The 19,907-nt window shown below is 34.2% G+C and overlaps 1 protein-coding gene across 6 annotated transcripts; it reads left to right on the top strand.

Annotated features, from left to right (window-relative positions):
• Nucleotides 1-8,470: 8,470 nt before the first annotated feature.
• LOC125190286 (guanylyl cyclase 1) lies at nucleotides 8,471-16,779 on the top strand. Of its 6 annotated transcripts, XR_007170884.2 has the most exons (11): nucleotides 8,472-8,701; nucleotides 9,323-9,538; nucleotides 9,708-9,832; nucleotides 11,246-11,357; nucleotides 11,480-11,554; nucleotides 12,083-12,171; nucleotides 12,569-12,633; nucleotides 12,892-12,964; nucleotides 13,120-13,195; nucleotides 14,307-14,507; nucleotides 14,804-16,779. XR_007170884.2 is itself a non-coding variant. In XM_048087554.2 (10 exons), the coding sequence occupies exons 2-10, from the start codon at nucleotides 9,380-9,382 to the stop codon at nucleotides 14,361-14,363; spliced, it is 828 nt and encodes a 275-aa protein (XP_047943511.1). In that variant the 5' UTR covers nucleotides 8,471-8,701; nucleotides 9,323-9,379; the 3' UTR covers nucleotides 14,364-14,593. The 6 variants fall into 6 exon arrangements, 5 of the variants coding, with proteins under 5 accessions (XP_047943511.1, XP_047943510.1, XP_047943509.1 ...); XM_048087554.2 differs by lacking the exon at nucleotides 14,804-16,779 and having other exon boundaries at nucleotides 8,471-8,701; nucleotides 12,572-12,633; nucleotides 14,307-14,593; XM_048087553.2 differs by lacking the exon at nucleotides 14,804-16,779 and having other exon boundaries at nucleotides 8,471-8,701; nucleotides 9,313-9,538; nucleotides 14,307-14,593.
• The last annotated feature ends 3,128 nt before the right edge of the window (nucleotides 16,780-19,907 follow it).

Here is a 19,907-nt window from a genome sequence, read left to right as displayed (position 1 = left end):
AAGAATGACATGGCTGCCTAATATTGCCTAAGCTAGTACCATAATTCAAGTCCTCAAGAATCTTATCTTGCTTTGAATACCCCTCTAAAGAAAGGTCGCACGCCACTCAATGAGATTCTAAGACCGTGGTTAACATCTTTTAAACAATGCTCACTTCATGATAATATTGCTCCCACTGGTCACAATATTCCTTCAGAAATATGCCTTTCATTTAAAAGAACCATTTTAGTTATTCAAATCTTATGAAAGCTGTAAATATTACTAATAACACAACTCCTCTAAAGAAAGGTCGGAATGTTATCTAATTTACTTCACATTTGAATACCATTCATGGAAACCATATACAACATGACTGTTCGTAATTATCGCTTAGTTATTTTAATAAAATGGTTTTCATTTGATTATCATGCAAGCAAATAATTATTTAACTCACATAAGATGTAAATCACATAGGCAAATAATTTTGCACACTTTGTCACATCACACATAATCAAATAAATCATTTGATTTTAAACCACTAAGTGTCTAAAACCAAATAATTAAAATAAATCACAATTTATCCTTTCCATGAACCATGGTACTCCGGATAAAAAGGATTAAATAAAATATATATACCCCATTTGAATAAATCAAATATCTAGGGCATAAAAATTAGGTCAAGACCACACATTGGGCCTTGCCTATTAATCGGGCCATCTAAAACCCTAATTAGGGTTTCGCCCTAAAATAAAACAACTAGCCGCCATGGTTTTCAACGGAACCCACGCCACCGTCGCCTTCACCGGGCTGCCTTGCTGTCGCCGAGCAGCGCCAACTGCCGCCGCCCGCTGCCTCGATCTGCGTGCGGTCGAACCCTAGGGGTCTCGACCGCCGCCCAGCCGCCTGTTCGCCGCTCAGCCCACCTTCGCCGCCAGCCGGGAGTCGCCGGGATACTTGTTGCTGCCACTGCCGCGAGGGACAGTGGCTGCCGCCGCCCAGCCAGCCTCCTTCCATCATCGGCGTCGCCTAGATCTGCGTGCGGCCGAGCCCGCTAGGGTTTCGGCCGCCGCCTAGGCCTCCTCCTCGTCGATTCAATTTCATGCTTGAACATGTAGAAACATATTATTGCGCAATTAATCACATAATTTAGAATTAAATTATGATGTTGAATACTTACAATTATGATTCTCCAAAGAATCAAAGTGGCTCGCTACTTCTCCACGTGTAGATCTTGAAGCTTGATGTTGATTGCAAGACCAAAGATCTTCTAACCTATGACCCTTGACTCTATAGATCTAAATTCCTTGTGGGTGGAATCTCTTAGAAATTATAAAGATCTTGAAGGAGAAGACAAGAAAAACCAATTGCACACACTATGCAAATTTCGAAATCTCCTATTAGTGAGGAGCTAGAAAATTGCAAGCTTGGAGGCTAGGTTTAGGTTTTTGTGTAATGTATATTGTTTCCTCTCCTTACATCCTTATTTATAGAGTTTATGATGGGCTAGGTTAGGGATCTATGGGGCTTGGATTGGGCCTCCCCAATTGGACCTTCTTTACTAATTAAATTATAACCCATAATTCAATATAAGGCCAATGGAATATTTCTTGTGCCACGAAGAAATACTGACCGCCCATCCAATCCGTGATTACAAGCAATCCGGGTTAACCTCTTTAATATATTATTTCCCGTGTCTAAGACTTTCTATATCCATTAATTAATTTGTAGTCTGCTATAGACTTTAAATTAAATAATATCTTTTTATTTCCAAGAGTATGTCTAGTACGAGACGTATATCAAAATATACTTTTCCTTTTCTATTTATTCTTGGATTAAATCCAAACCGGCCGGGTTTCCGAATAATAGAACTTCTCTTGAACACCTCTTGGGGATATAGTCAAACCACGCAGGCACACGATTCAATATAATAATAAAACTGACATCATACTAGTTATTAATTCCCACTACCCAAGATATCATGAATATTGGGTTACGAAAAACCCGCACCTATTGATAAGTAAAAGTAGCGTATGATTAAATAACGTGTGTCCTATATTATTACAAAGAGTAGGAAATATTAAATCTCCAAGACATCGTCTTACAGTAGATAGCAACAAAGACGTGTCTATACTTTAGATCCATTCAATGCTATACCACACCAGTGTCACTAGTCATTCTCAAGGTAAAGACGACTTTCGGATGGACACTGCAACCTTTCACGATAGGTAGCCAAAGCCTATCTAGGTTGTGGAAAAGTTTTACTTCTGCAAGGTACCGGTTGGGCCACCTACTGTGATGACCTGTTCCACGACCCAACCTTCAATGTAGAAAACTTAGACTGATTTTACTTTCCGACGCTTTAGTTATATAATTTAATATATAATTAAATACGGCCAATACCCATTAAAGTAAAATACACAGTATGAAGAAAACATTTATTATTCTCATTAAATGAAGAGTGTTTACAATATACAAGCAATTTATCAAATTCAAAATAAACTCGAAAAATATTTTTTAGTATATATTTTCCACCATTACCTTCTAAATCAGTTCCTAATACCCCATATGAGTTGTGGACTGGGCGTAAGCCCAATCTGGAACATCTCAGAGTATGGGGTTGTCCGGCTCATGTATTGGAAAAGGATCCAACTAAGCTGGAATCTAGGACGGAGGTATGTGAGTTTATAGGTTACCCTAGAGGATCGAAAGCTTATGAATTCTATAGTCTCCGAGATAAGAAAGTCATCGTGAGCACGCATGCTACATTCTTAGAGGAAGACTTTGTAATGAATCATAAGTCCAGCAGTGAGATAGCTCTTGAAGAGCTAACATCAGTCACAAGTTCCATTAACCAAGAACAGACACCTAGTGTAATAACAATTCCAGAAATTTCAACTAATACACCGAATGTTGTAGTGCCGTGTCGCAGTGGGGGTCTCTCATGAGCCTGAAAGATACATTGGTTTGGGAGAGTGCATGGATCATTCCTCAGACAGCTATGTACTTGATCCCTGGAATCTTGCAGTGGCGCAGGCAGATGTCGATCATTGCGAATGGGTGAAAGCAATGGATTCGGAACTACAATCAATGGTAGACAAAGACGTCTATGATTTGTCTATCCTACCCGAAGGCTGTACTGCCATTGGGAGTAAGTGGATATACAAACGTAAACGTGGACCTGATGGACGAGTTAAAGTCTTTAAAGCAAAACTAGTGGCTAAGGGGTATACCCAAAGGGAAGGCATCGACTACGATGAGACCTTCTCCCCAGTAGCCATGCTCAAATCGATCCGTATTCTTTTGTCTATCGCAGCTTACATGGATTGGGAAGTATGACAGATGCACGTTAAGACTGCGTTTTTAAACGGGAGTCTTGAGGAGACCATCTACATGGAACAACCCGAAGGCTATGTGGTAGAGGGCAAGGAACACATGGTTTGGAAGCTTAAGAAGGCCATTTATGGCCTCAACCAAGCATCTAGATCATGGAACCAGTGTTTTGAGCAAACTGTTCAAAAGTTTGGATTCGAAAAGTGCCCTAATGAAAGCTACGTGTATAAGAAGGTTGAAAAGGGAAATGTTGTGTTCTTAGTTTTATATGTAGATGATATTCTTCTAATTGGAAACAATAAAAAGATGTTGTCATCAGTACGAACTTGGTTGTCTTGCCAGTTCGAGATGAAAGATATGGGTGATGCGGGACACATTCTCGGTATCAAGGTTCTTCGGAACCGTGCAAAGTGAATGTTGTGCTTATCCCAAGAATCTTACATCGATACAATACTTAAACGCTTTAGCATGTAAGATGCCAAGAAGGGTTTCTTACCTTTCAGACACGGGATCCATTTATCTCAAGAGATGTGTCCTAAGACAACATCTGAGATAGCAGAGATGAAAAGGATACCATATGCCTCGGTTGTTGGTAGTCTCATGTATGCTATGCTTTGTACTAGACCTGATATCTGCTTTGTTGTTGGCATGGTAGCAGGATATCAATCAAATCCCGGCCAAGGATATTGGACTGCCATAAAGAACATACTCAAGTACCTTAATCGGACTAAGGACTATGTTCTAGTTTACAATGCAGCCGAGCTCTGTCCTTTAAGATATACAGATTCAGACTTTCAAGCTGATGTAGATTCGAGAAAATCAACTTCCGGATATATGTTTACCTTGGGAGGTGGAGCTGTAATTTGGAAGAGTGTAAACTAGAAATGCATTGCAGACTCTACCATGAATATGTGGCTGCTTCGGAGGCTGCAAAAGAGGTTGTATGGCTTAAGAACTTCCTTCTGGACTTAAGTGTGGTTACGAATATGCCCAAGAGCATCACCATTTATTATGACAATTCTGGTGCTGTGGCAAATTCGAAGGAACCACGGGCTCATAAAGCGAGCAAGCACATAGAGAGGAAGTATCATATCATTCAAGATATAGTGCAGAGAGGAGACATACAAGTAGTCAAGATTGAGTCAGGAAACAACCTGTTAGATCCTTTCACGAAGGCATTAGCGGTTAAGTCGTTTGAGAGCCATGTTGAAGGAATGAGAGTTCGACTAATACAAGACCTCAATCCGCTTTCAGTATAAGTGGGAGAATTAGACGTTAGCACATTTTTTCTTGTATACTCAAAGTGTTTTGAGTATAAGTGGGAGATTGTTAGAGTTTGTATACTAGAAATCATGTTTCGAGTGATTGAATATTGTAAAACTTTTATTTTATTTTCCAAAGAATAAAACAGATTATTTTTGTCATAATGTTGTTATGTTTTACATTTAATGGATGTTAATTGCATGTTTAAATGTATAAGTTAACTTAACAAAGTCTAAGTCTTTGTTTTAGTAGATCTGTTGTGGGCGGTGTCCACTTTAAGGTAACACGGTCAGTCCTAAACAAAGAAAAAAGAGAATTTCATGACCTAGATGGAATTAGACTATCCATCGTGAAAGGTTGCAATGTAAGTCCGCATATTTTTAAGCCTTACTGAAGTAAGATGACATTGGTGTGATAAAGCACAGAACGGATCTAACAGCAAGACTTGTCCTTATGCTATCTACTGAAAGGCGAGGTCTTGATAAATATTTGTTTCTTAATCAATTCAGGTTAGCATTGAGCATACGGTATTGATTATGCATTACTTTGACTTATCAAATGGTGCAGGCTTTTCGTAACCCAATAATCCTGATATATTGGGTAGTGGTGATTAATATCTAGTGGTGTTAAGATTGCTATTATATTGAATCGTGCGCGAGGTGAGTCTCGTTTGATAATGTTCTCAAGAGGAGCGCGAAACAAGGTTTTATTATTCGGAACCTAGCTAGTTGGAGTTTGATCACTCTATGAATAATAAATAAGCGTTGCATGCTAAGTCCACTCTTGGAATTAATAAAAAGTTAATTAATTAAGTCCATAGCAGACATTAATTAATTAATGGACATTTTTATCTTAAGCGCGGGAAATGAAAGTTAAAACGGAAACCCGGATTACTTATAATTTCGAATTTGGATGAGAGTTCAATATTACTTCTGTAGTGGCTGCTCGTAATATTCCAATTAAAGCTTATATTAAATTGTGGGTTCAATTTAATTAGTAAAAAGTAAATTGGATGAGCCCATATCCAAAACCTTCCATAGATCCATGTCTGGACCAAAAGGAACTTAATATAAATAGGAGAATAAAGGAGACATAAATCATAATTTTAATACACAAAATTTCGTCCCCCTCTATACTAGAGGAGTTCGAAATTCTCTCCAATTAGGAAAATGATTTCTTTTGTCTTCTTTATTTAAGTCCTAGCATTCTGGTGAGATCAGCCCACACTGATATCGGAGTACAGTTCGGGAACCAGAGAGAAGATCTGTGGTCTAGTATTCAAAGCGTCACGTGGAGAAGCTGCTAGCCATCTTCAATTCTTTGGAGAATTAATTAGGTATTATTCCTGCTCCGTAGAAAAGCATGTTTTAGGTTTCAATATTCTTAAAGCATGATTAATTCAAGTTATGAGCATGATACATGTGAGAATTACACAAATAGATTTTGTCTAAATAATCTGCTAAATAGATCTGATTATTATGTGATTTATTTGTGCAATTAATAATTATTTAATTATGATAATTCGTACATTGCAACGCTTCCGCTGCCAGTTCCTTCAACCGGAAACTCCAGATTTCCTACTTCGCGTTTTGACTCCCTTTTTAGGCTCAAATACGCACATTTCTCACAAAACATGTCAAAATACCAAAATAGATAAAATATGCAAATAATGGAAATGTAATGCAACTTTGACATTAAAAACGGACCAAATAATGGCCTTAAAACCATGCAAAATCTGAGTGTATCAACTCCACCAAACTTACATTTTTGTTTTTCCTCGAACAAAACAATAAAGATACAAGAATAGACGCACGAAATGCACAAGGACTAGACGTCGTAATTGCCTCAAAAGATGGAAGAATAGATTAAACATGAATTAACGCAATCAAATCAAACAAGACTTATTAGTGCACTTTCATTATTAACTCGTGGAACACCTTGAATTCATGCACTTACATGTGGCAAACTTACAAAGATGGGAAGTGATTCTTTCTCTCACTCTCGAAGTGTATAAAGGTTAATGTGTAAAAACACTCAAATCATGCATCATGCAAAGTTTACCATAGTCTTGCTTCTCTACTTGATGTGATTAAGCATCAAAAGTCTGAAAGGTCTTTATTTTTTGTTGTAGGTGAGGAGTATTTGGCTAAAAAATGACTTAACCATAACAATATCCCAAGTAGAGTAAAAATAACTCCACTTTTCTAAAAATCCAAGACACTTGTAACACTTATTTTTCTCCTTCAACTCATTTTCCAATCCTTTGAATTTTTCTTTTTCTTTTCACAATCTTTCTTTCTTTTTCTTTTCTTTTGTTTCTAGATCAAGCACACATTTTGAATTTTCACTATTTCACAACTTGCACTTTTCTATAATTAAGCACAATACTTTATAACTTTCCTCCTTATCTCTTCAATTCCTTTACAAAAAATAATAAAAACTATAATAACCCAATGAATTGTCCCCATTTATTTTGGCTTCCAAAAAATAGGCTTAAAGACTCAAAATTGGCTACAAAGGGAAAAATAATTTTTGAAAGGGTCGAAAACTTTAGGTATAAAAGTAGCTAAGAAAAGATGGTCTAACATCCTCCTAAATCAACTTATACACTATGTAAACTCAGGCAGACTAGGAGCAAGTTCTAGAAACATATACGTGTATGCAGATAAATCACACAAGAAAGAAATTAAGCTCAAATCTCACAAGGTATAAGCATGATTCAAGGCGAACAAACAATTCACTAATTATGCACCTTTTCACCAAACCATCAAATCAAGACGTCAAGCCATACTTAAACATGGATGGAATTAAATATCATCGGCAACTTGGTCTAATGTGTCCCTATACATGCGTGTTTCTAAGTTCTTCATGCTAAGTCCATGACATATTTTCAAGAAAATTCACCTTCGGGTTTTTTAAAACTAAAAAAAATAAAAACAAAAACAAAAACCTAAGCTCACACCACTTCATACTTCCAAACTTATTTACAACAAAGTGTAAAATAAGTGTGTAGAGTTGGTAGGGACGTGGGTAAACTTCTAAAAAACATACATTGAAAAATTTCGCGTAAAGGTTGGACGGGGCGAAAATTTGAAAAAAATCGAAAAATCGAGCTGAAAACCGCAATTTGGCGGTAGTCGCCGCAACGAGGCAGAATGTTTCCAGAAGCTGGCCGGCGGGCCGCCGCAACATCAGCAGTGGTCACCGGCGAAGGTCAGAACCTGCGAAAATTTTTCAAAGACAGAAAACGAAAATTAAACTCAAAAAGTAACTTTAAAATTGGAAATAAATGATTGGGTTGCCTCCCAACAAACGCTTATTTTTCGTCTTTAGCTTGACGTTCTTTGAAGCTCATGAGTTATCTCCCATCGTGGAAATTTTGTTGGGATGCCTTTGTACCTACAAATCCGCTATGTGAGCATAGAATGAAGAAAATTGTAGTAGGATACAATACATAATGTTTGGCAATCCCCCAAAGTTGGTGTTTTCCCATGAACTTTAACCTTGAAAAATAATATCCTGAACTTTATCGAAGTTTGTTATTTCCTACCGGCGAAAAATTACGGCAAATAATATTAAGATACAGAATTTTCTTCGTAATTTCTCAACAACAACTTCGAGAGCTTAAGTTCTTCAATATTTGAGGATATTTTTTCTTAAAATACATAATCCAAAGTTGTTCTTCTATTTATAAATAAAGTCAGAACTTATTTGTTGGTGGAAAATAACAAACTCAGGTAAAATTAGTGATATTCTCTGCCAAACTAAAAGAACATTATGAAAGTTCTAGGGCCAATTTCCATTAAATAAATTCCTAGTGGTCCCACCCCACACCTTCAACGCTGTTCACCCACCCTGCCAACTCAAAAATGAAACTTGTGTTGACAGCAAAAGGAGCAACAGAATCTCAATCAATTATCAGTCTTCTTCTTCTCTTCTATTCTCTTCTAATAGGCGGTCCCATTTCTCCTTTGTCTCTGTTTTATTCACACCAATTTTAGGGACAGTGCTGCTGCCAATCAAACGCCTGTCCCGATACGCCCTTTTCCCCCTTTCCCCTTTTCCACTGTCGTCTAGTTCCCTCAGAATAAACACAGATATTATTTCTGAATCTTCTGCACAGATGCAGGTATTTCATTGCATTTGGTGTACTGCGATTCGCTTCATGTTGATTGTATTTGCGATGATTGTTTGTTGCTTGTATTGTGATTGAATTGAATTCGAATTTTTCCCCTTGTAGTGTTATCTTGCCTAGGTTTATTATGTTTGTTGCTAATCGTTATCGCAGCATTCACTTTTGTCGTGTGTTTATCATGAAGACTCTCTGATCACCTAGTGATAGTTCTAGATTTGATCGTCTCAAGTTGGTCAGTATTTTGTGGATGATTAGCTTGACGTAAAACTTTTTGACAAAATATGTGAAAAGATGTTTGTATTGATGCAAGGGAATTGCAGAATTAGAGGCATGTTCGCGTATTCTTGTGATGGGTCGGATACTGATGTATGGTTGGCTTGTGACTTATGTATTGTTAAGAGATGTTTAAATTCATGCATAGTAGTGACACTATGATTGACTGAATATTGGTCTAATTCCCGTCGTAGGTTCTGCGTTAAACACCAAAATCATTGTTCATTTTCCTGAGGTCTTTGCTTGATAATGTGGAGTTCAATAATTTGTGCATTCGTGTTAGCATGGAAGTATAGGTCAATCAAGATTCTAGCAAAATCTGATTTTCTTAGGCTTTCGCAGATATTGCTGAGATCAATATTGTCTGCTTTGATTGACAACTAAATAAGATACAGAAGGATGTGGCCAATTCATCAGTTCATGAACAAACTATTGAAGGCGGTTGAAGACAATAATGATGAGTATGCTGAAAATCACTTTAATTTTGTCGATTCTTATACCATCCAGCAGCCACTAAACAACCAAAGCAGAACTTCAGTCTCATCCTACTTTATTGATGTAAGTCTTGCTTCTTGCCTGTTATCTATGCATTTGAGTCATTTGACACACTCTATTTCTTAATGTGTTGCTTCCATCAGGTCACATTTTTCTATATGTATTTCTATATTTTGATTTAGTGGTATATTAATATATTTCTCTTTAATTTGAATTTTGTCCGTTGTTTTAGGTACCTCACATAAATCAGGAAAGCACATGGGATTGTGGTCTTGCTTGCGTTCTTATGGTTTTGCAAGCTGTTGGTGTATATAACTGTACTATTCAAGACCTAGTAGAGCTATGTTGTACCACAAGGTACTTTCCCACATTCGTCTTTATGTCTAAGACTTCTTCATATGCTTCAAGAAAACAGATCATGTTTAAAGAAGTTCACCAGTTATATGGTGTGCATGCATCTCCTACCAGTAGACTTGAATTTATTTTGCACACAGTAGTTAGTATGTCTGAAGGTACTATACACAAGCAGATTTGTTATGTACTTTGTTATGTTGGATACATGAGAGCTTTGTGGATAGAGTTAATCGAGTAATTTGATTATTAGTCCTTCATTGTGTGAATTTCCATTTCGGCATGGTTTAAGTCATTGTTGCATTGTTCGATAATCAGAGTAAATCCTGTTTTCCACTATTACTAAAAACTTATGCAAGCAGAAAATAAAGATTATGCTGAGAATAAACTAGTAGTACTATTATTCTCTGGTAAGTTTCAAATTCAATATTCTAATATATTCGTTTATTCTGGTGTAAAGAAGAGAAATGGCTTATAAGGCTTTCTGATACTCTCAAGTCAAATGGTTTAGTATTTGAAGAGTTTTTCTGTGCTAGCAAGTAGCAACACAGTAAATCAATTGTTGTGGATGGATTGTCAGTGAGAATTTTAATTGGTTTCATACCACCTTTAACTCTTAATGCTCTTGCAGAAACACAAAACTGGGCTGATAGTTTATTCACTTCCAGCATGATTATAAGTGCACTAGTTAGCTCAAGAATGTGGTAACAGAAATATGATCATCACATCACTAGGAGATCTGATATATGGAACAAGAACCACTTTCTAGGAGATGTAATTAGATCAGACGGATATCATGAATGCCTGGCTGGAGCTGGAAATTTATATAGTCATAATCTAGATCACTCTGGCAAACAATATGATAGAGAAGATGCGGCTGCCGAACTGGAAAATGGGTACAGAATGAAGAAAAGAGAAAAAACAGGATACTAACAATTGAATAAAGAAATGAATGAAGTATAAATTCTCCTCCAAAGAGGCCACTCCCCCCGAATAAGGCCACATCAGCACACTAAACTCAAACTATATTTCTTGACCATTAAAACTAAGAGTATAAGCCCTATTTACAATATGATACTGACAGGCTCCCAACTGAAATATAACTCATAACTTGACTCTAAAAGGTAAAACCTATCTCCAACAACTAAACAATAATGCTGGGAATAGAACAAGGGAGGGTTTCTATCAGGAAGTAACGAACTAGGGAATGTTCTCTATCACAATAATTAGGGGTCTGTTTTATTTTCACTTTCGTGCCATACTAATGTCTTGTACCTGCACTTGTACCTGCAACTTTCCAGATTTTTTTTCCTCCTATAGTAGTCATCATTACCAACCAGTATGAGCTTTGTCATCTTTTTCTTTCACTGTCATCATGCGATAAATATGTTCTGATAGCCTACTATACTTGTGTCTCAGTATTTGGACTGTAGATTTGGCATATTTGCTGCAGAAGTTTTCTTTAAGCTTTACATATTGCACAGTTACATTAGGAGCTAATCCAGACTTTTCTGTCGAGACATATTACAAGGTAACTTTTGTCCTCATTAAAGAACCGTACATGTGAAGTTTAGCTGGATCCATAACTTGCAGCTCTAAACCTTTTAGCTTGCTTCTTGAATCCGTGACAATGTTAAAGACATCATTTTGCAGGACCAACTGCCAAATGACCTTAGACGAGTAAATATGCTCTTCCAGGAAGCTCGTGAATCTGGAATCAGTATAGAGGTACAATCTGCTCATCCGAGTTAATAATTTCTGCTAATATTCATGAAGATCTATTCAGAACTGTCTGTGGTTCTTGGATCATGTAATCATCTTATGGAAAATAATATTTGTTTGTTAAGTAAGCATGCACCAGGCCTGTTGAGCTTCACTTCCATGTTAAGCAAGATATTTTTTTCTCTCCTATTAATCTATTTTCTTGGAGATTCTTTTTTCTAGTTTTTCCTCTTAAAGCTTAGTTCCCACCCAACACGATTTTTGGTATAGCGCTCCATTCCCAATAGTCCATCATGTTGTTTAGAATTTATCCCAAGAGACTTTTCTCTCTTTCTCCCTCTAAAAAAATTATGGGCCATCCTTTTACAGTTTCTCCTCTTAATGCATATCCTTGTTTCTGAACTCGATCTGGTTATATTTTCATGTCATGTACCCTCTATCCCTTTACATGATAAATGAGCCAGGAAGGTTCAGCTTTAATTTTTGCTTTTTTACGTCCGTTCTATAAGTGACACAAACGCCCATCTCTTACAGTGCAGATCAGTTAGTGCGAAAGAAATTTCTGAATTTATGTTGTCTGGAAAGTATGTCGCTATTGCTTTAGTCGATCAGCACAAATTAAGGTATGTTGTAACTTTATCTGTTCAAATGATTGAATGAATGATCAACCAGATTGGTCTATTATTTATTTCATTATCCAGCTAAACAAACCAACTTTCTCTCTCTCATTCGTGCCAGTATTTTTTCGTAATAGTTCATCTTATTTCTAGTATTTTCTCAAAACTCAAAGCTTAAACCACTAAAAATATTTCCAAACATAACTGTAGCCATTTTCATTCTTCAGTTTCCAAAAATTTGGTTAATCATTGCCTTCATCAGGTGTTTTATATCTTCAAGTTCACTTGAAGATCCATCAGAAGTCAGTAACACTACTTTCTTCTGATGTTTTATTTGTGTGCGCATCCAAAATTTTCATTGATTCTAAATCTTTTAGGTTTTAACTTTCATCTTTCATTGCAGCAGTCAGTCTCAGCTTGAGGATACTTGTGTCTCAGAATACTATAGTGGAGGCCCTAGTTACACCGGTATGAAAGATGCAATCTCAAATATAGTGATACTTACCTAGTTACCTTGCCTTTGCTTATAGTGTTGAACATGTTGACTGCACAGTGGTGGTTCATTTCACATTAAAATACTCACTCTAGGTTTAGTAAACATAATGGTTTCAGTTATATACTCAATATCATAAATCATAATCTCCTTGATACAATATGGTGATAGTCTCTCCAGGGTTTCGACTATTATATTTTCTCAATGACTGACTTAGACTATGGCCCCTGCAGGTCACTATGTTGTTATTTGTGGCTATGATGCTGCTACAGATGAGTTTGAGATTCGAGATCCTGCCAGCTCAAGGTTTCGACTGTTCCTACTCTTCTTTGAAATTCATTATTTGCATTTTTTTTGTCGTAAAGCTTGTGAACTAAACTGAATATCTACTTGAAAATTCATTTATAATAGAAATAGATAATTGATATTCTGATGCTGACACTAACTTCTTTTTGTGGCAGGAAGCATGAAAGGATTCCTTCATGGTGCCTTGAACAGGCTCACAAATCCTTTGGTACTGATGAGGATTTTCTGCTGGTAAATTTATATACGAATTTATATGGTCATACTTTTGGCATCTCTTATGCTTCCAAACATTATTTATGCACTGAACAAGCTAAATACTGCTTATGTTGCTCGAGTTAAATTTGAGTGACTAGTATTATCATAGTGATATCCAAATCTATGCTAATCCATAGGTGTAAGATAGGACCTCCTCATATAACTCATTACGTCTGCTAGGCAGGTTCCTAGCCAAGACCTTTGATACTTAGATCATATGCCTTGAGAAGGAAGGTAGAGGTTGGAAGTTTAAAAAAAAAAAAAATAGAAAAAACAGTTGCAACTTGATCCAACTTGTACTATTCCCTTCATTTTACTATTTCGTTTACTATTTTCTTAATTTCTAGTTATTTGATTTATACACAAAAAGTAAGTGTAAATTTAAGGATATTTTCTTCCCTTCACGAATGGGGCATTTACAAAAAGGATTTTTCCTAGTTAGACAAAAATAGTATAGGCTACTAATCTATTGTTTACTAAGATAGACTAGAGACTAAGGGTATCCTAAAAAGCCTTTGGTTATTTATACAAATTAAGATATAACGTGTTTTCTGGGAAATCCTTATGTTGAAGATAAATATACTCTATTTTGCATCTTATCATTCTTCAAAAGGGTTCATTCTCTAATGGAAGGTGTATTCACAGTTAGCATTTTTCCAGGCTGCCCTTTAGAACTGTAGCTGAAGGTTGCTTACAAAGTTGTTAGTCTCCTCGCTACCTTTCAACAGAACTAATCATGCGGCCATGGTTTCTCACTCCCGCCATCCCTTAAAAATATGAACTTTTTGAAGGGACACGGGCTTTAATGCACAATTGGTAAAGTAAGAGAGATAGAATGGAAAAAGTGATTGAAGTATTATTAGTGGAGAATGGGTCCCACCTCATTAGGGAGAACAAATTTCCAAAAATAGAAAGTGCATAATTTTAAGGGAATGACTAAAATGGAAATAGTTCTTAGGTGACGGAGGGAGTATTAAGTAAAACAAAGCTAACCAGGAAAGGGGTTCCTGTTTCAAGATTACATACTTGGTTATGTGTTATTGAACAAGGTAGCTTACTCGTTATGTGCAATTATGATGGTATGCAGATTTCTGTCGAGAAGGGAGGAGCTCAAGGCAACCCTTTAGGAATCTTTTCCTTGTGACATTGTAATTGGTCGAGATCGGGGTTTCAAGGCGTGTGCTAGACCGTTGTCTGAAGAAAATGCTGTTTGTTTCAACCACTCTTTGGTTGATAACATGTTTACTTAATCTCCTGCGCATTTTAGGCATTTCCTTTATCTGTACAGGTTTGTAATTATAAATAATCCAAAGTTAATATGTACTAAAATGCTGTAATATATCTGTAGTTAAGAAAATCATTCAGTTCTTTGTCGCTGAGTTGGTCTCTCTGTTTCAGTTCATTTGGTTGGTGAAAAGTTTTTCTTCAAGTATCTAATGTATCTTACAATTTTTGCTATTAACCACATAAATCTGGTTCTTACAGACTAGTAATAATTCAGACGTGCGTTGGAGATTTTGTTATATTGTGATCGATAAATCAAGTTATTTGACTATTTGTTTGTTTAATGGGTTTGTGACTTAGGGACTCCGCAATGCGGATTTCTTGTTCCGTCCCGGTGGGATGAGACAGGCCGGGATGCGTTGCAAGCGTCCCATCTACCCGCGTGATGCTTGGCTAAGGGATGGAGGGGGGTTGCCTCCACGTGCCCGCCCATCTTGGCGCAACCACAAAGTGGCATAGAGTTCACTCGTAGACTGGGAAAGTAATCAAAATCCCGGAACAGGGAAAGTTAGTATAACTTTTCAGGATTCTGAATCCTAGCTTTTCTTAGGTATTCTCTTTCTCAGTTTTAGGATTCTTACATAAGACATTATTATTATTATTATTATTATTACTATTATTATTATTACTATTATTATTATTATTAAATACAATATTTTAAAAATAATTTAAAATTATAAATCATATTTAATTTAAGTATAATAAATAACTATAATTAAATTTATCGTAATTATAATTGTATTATTATAATATTTACATATAATCGTTATTATAATAATAGTAATTAATAATTTATTAAATAATTAAAATATAATTATAATATAAATGATATAATAATAATAAATAATTATTACTATTATTTTATAACTTAATAATTAATCAATAAAATCGTAGTAAAATTTAAATTATAAAACTTATTTAAGTATTATATTCGTAAATATTATAATAATAATAATAATAATATTTGTTAAATGATTATAATACTCCATGTAACTATTATATATTACGATGGATGATCCATATTTAAACTATCCATCGTAATAATAAATATAACAATATAGTTATTATCATTTGTAATTAATAATTTATTAAAAAAATTTATATTATTATTTTTTTATAAATAAAAAATAATATTAAAAATAATAAGTACCATATATTTAGTTCGGTGTTTAAATCAAATATAAGATATAAAATCTTGATATTTTCCAAACAGTGGAAAGTAAAGTTATTAGGAATCATATTCCCGGGATTCATTTTTCCGGGAATCATTTTCCTTTCCAACTTTACTTTCCCGTCAACCAAACATGGCCTTTGGGTTTTGTAGTACAATGGGTAAAGTAAGAAAGAGCTAGAGACCTGAGTTGAACCGTCCGAACTACCAAACCGTCCAGCGATTCAAACTGCCGCGCCAGTTTTGATTTTGGGTTACGAACCGGTGGTTAACCGCCAGTTCGGTTCGGTTCGGTTTGTGCATGTCTAAGTTAAGTAGTGTTAGTGGAAAATGGGTCTCACCTCATTAGAGAGAAGAGAATTTCTAAAATTAGAAAATGCATATTCTTGTGGGATGAACTAAAAAAGAAAGAGTACATGCTCTTATGAGATGGAGGGGGAATCTATAAATCTATAAATATATAAAATGCGAGTTTTGGCCATTATTTTAAATATTTATAAATTTTGGACAAGATTTTAAATATATACTATTAGTTATGGACCTTTCGAATATTGGTTGAATAATTGGCAGTTATATAATTAATGGCATTAATACATTAATGGTATTATATAATTAATGGCATTATGAATTGATAGCAGCAATATGCCATTTTATTTGAAAATAAAAATTAGATGGTTTTTTCTAAACCATTAGATATCACTAAATAGTGAATAATGGTTGGTCAAATGAAATGGCAGTTTAGCCGTTTAGATCACTAATTAAATCATACATTAATATTTATTTTTTAGGCGTTTTTTTACATCATCGTTAATTGTTATTGATTAGGGTCACTAATTAAATCAGAATTTGAAAGGTTTATGAAATTGATGTTACCTTTAGTTTTTATTTATAAATACTTACTCCATACATGTTATTTAGTTGTGGAATTATCTTTTCAATGCGGCTTTGTGTTTTTCTCTTTTTCTTTTTGCGTTTCTCGACGACAAATTGTATTCGAGAATGAGGTAGAGGGGTTGTAGACGACGATTGATGATGCGGTGCGATTTCGGTGTAGCATTATTTTACCACTGGCATACTCATGTCCAATTTGCATTTCTTGGAATAATCTTTTTCGGTATTTGAATTATTGTTAGTATGGTTAATTGTAGATTAGATTTATTCTATGTTTGAGATTAAGAATGTAATATGCAAATGGTTGTAAACTACGTATGTTAATCTCAACTGCTAGAAGAATATTGATACAAACAACATTTACCTGTAGTGTTTTCCTATATATGTTCTATTAAGTCGAAAATATTACCGCTTTTGGTAAATTGAATGTAGTATAATTTAGTTTTTCTTTAATTTTTATTTAATTTTATTACTTTAATATTATTTTAATAATTTAATTATTTTTGATTATTTATTGCACGACAATTTTAATATTTGTTGTTATTGAGAATATCGAATATATGTCAAAATATAAAAAATTTAATTTTTGTCTAATATTTAATTTAAACTTATTTGTTCAGGTTATAGGATTTTTAAAATTTAGTTACATGAGATTTTTCAGTTTTGATCGATTATATTTTAATTACTATAATATGTTTATTTGAGAATTAAATTAATACTGAACGATAACAAATGGAGTACCCTTTTTCATTAGAAACTAAATTTGATCAACTTTGATAGCTACTATTATTGTTTAAGCATTTTATCTAATTATTGATTATTGATTTTTTTTATTACAAATTAATTTTGTTACTTTTTAAAGTTATGGTATGACATATTTTTTAATTTCATATATTTGTTTTATTGTAGTTTTACGTGAGACGAATGATTTTAAACAACACAAACGAGTTATTTTTAGTTTTGTTTGGAGAGTGACAAGTTGTGTAGAAGTGAAGGTTTTAGTTTGTAATAATGAAGTTGATGTTTTTTTTAATTTTAAAATTAATGTAGTGTGTATATAATTTTTTTAATAATTATGAGTAATCACAAAATTTTATTACTCATTTTTTTCTTTGTTATTAGCACATTTTTTGTTTACAAATTTAACATAATAGAGTAATATTAATTCTAATTTTATTAATTAAATTATAGTAATTGAAAATTAATGTGTCGAAATACTATAGTCTGTGCATAGCACATGTAAAAATAAAAAAACAAAATGAAGAAAAAGTAAAAAGTTCCGCAACCCAAGCCACACGCGGAGCCCAACCATCAACCCTCACAATGCACAACCCCGTGAGCTTAAGGTCCAGCCCCTCTTCTAGTGAATGCCCTAACGGCAACCACAAAAAGAGCCAAATAATCAGTCTCATTTCACTCGCAACTTGAACCAAAATCTTAGAATTCCCCTATATGCGTGATAAAACCTTGTTATTTATTTAATACCTTTATTTTGTGAGTGAACTGCAAAAATAGTTCTTGGACTATGCGTTTATCTCGCCAATGAACCCTGGACTTTAAAAATATCCCAGACAACCCTGGACTAAGCGTTTATCTTGAAAATGGTCTTTTTTCACTGTATCGTGACGAAAATATCCTTTTGGGGGGTTTTGGGGGGGGGGGGGGGGTTTGAGCAATTTGGTCTTTTTACATTTTAAATCTGATATTATTTCAGTGATGTACTAAATCTGATATTATTTCAAAATTATCATTCTTCTTCCCTTTTGCCATCCTTCACTTTGTTTCTTTATTTTTATAAAATTAAATTTTAAATTTCAATTTTTAAATATTAATAAAAAAAATTTAATTATTAAAACTACTATTAAATAAAAAATTAATAGTTTTAATTAATATTTGATAGTGTCTAATATTTAATGAATAAGGTACGCCACCGCCTTAGTTTTAATCAATATTTAATAGTTTTAATCATAAATAGATCATATAACACGATTTATTCCGAAATAAATATGCATCTAATATATAAGAGAATTTGACTAAAAATATTATGAAGTTGACTAAAAATTTGATAAAGGAGAACTTTTGTTGAAATTTTCTAGGTAATTTTGATTGTTTTTAAATTAAAAATATTATGAAGTTGACTAAAAATTTGATACTACTAAAAATTTGATAAAGGAGAACTTCTGTTGAAATTTTTTAGTTAATTTTGATTGTTTTCAAATTAATAAACGAAAATTATATTAGTCTTACATTATATGCATATTTATTTCAGAATAAATCGTGTTATAAGATCTATTTGCGATTAAAATTATTAAATATTGATTAAAACGAAGGCGTCGTCGTACCTTATTGAATAAATATTAGACACTATCAAATATTGATTAACACTATAAATTTTTTATTTAATACTCCCTCAGTCCCAAGATAAGTGACCTACTTCTTTTGGGCACGGGATTTAAGGAATGATATTTAAATAAGTTAAAGTGGAGAGAGTAAAGTATGAGAGAGAGAAAAGTAGAGGAGAGAAGAGAGAATAAAGTAGGTGGAGAATAAAGTAAGAGAGGTGACTTTTTGCTAAAAATGGAAATAGGTCACTTATAGTGGGACACCCCAAAAAGGAATACAAGTCACTTATCTTGGGACGGAGGGAGTAGTAGTTTTAATAATTAATTTTTTTTATTAATATTTAAAAATAAAAATTTGAAATTTAATTTTATAAAATTAAATCTAATATTTGAAATAAAGAAACAAAGTGAAGAATGTCAAAAGGGAAGAAGAATGATAATTTTGAAATAATATCAGATTTAGTACATCACTGAAATAATATCATATTTAAAATGTAAAAAGACTAAATTTCCCAAACCCCCCAAAACCACCCAAAAGGGTATTTTCGTCACGAATCAGTGAAAAGGGACCATTTTCGAGATAAACGCTTAGTCCAGGTTGCCTGTGGATATTTTTAAAGTCCAGGGTTCATTGGCGAGATAAACGCATAGTCCAGGGACTATTTTTGTAGTTCACTCTTATTTTGTTTTATATAGTTTCGTTTATTACTCCCTCCATCCCTGAAAATTTGTCACCTATTTCTTTTTTCGTCCATTCCTAAAAATTTGTCACCTTTCACTTTTACCATTTTAGGTAATGGACCCCACATTCCACTAACTCATTCTCACTCACATTTTATTTTAAAACTAATATATAAAAGTAGGACCCACATGCCACTAACTTTTTTAACCCACTTTCTACTACATTTATTAAAACCCGTGCCGGGTCAAATGGTGACGAATTTTGGGGGACAGAGGGAGTAGTATAAAAGCCAATCCATATCTCTTTGCACATGCTTAG

This window comes from Salvia hispanica, chromosome 5 (assembly GCF_029641045.1).
Source record: "Salvia hispanica isolate PSC_SH4W2 chromosome 5, Shi_PSC_v1, whole genome shotgun sequence".
Lineage (NCBI taxonomy): Eukaryota > Viridiplantae > Streptophyta > Magnoliopsida > Lamiales > Lamiaceae > Salvia > Salvia hispanica.
This window is presented reverse-complemented; position numbering and strand designations above follow the sequence as displayed.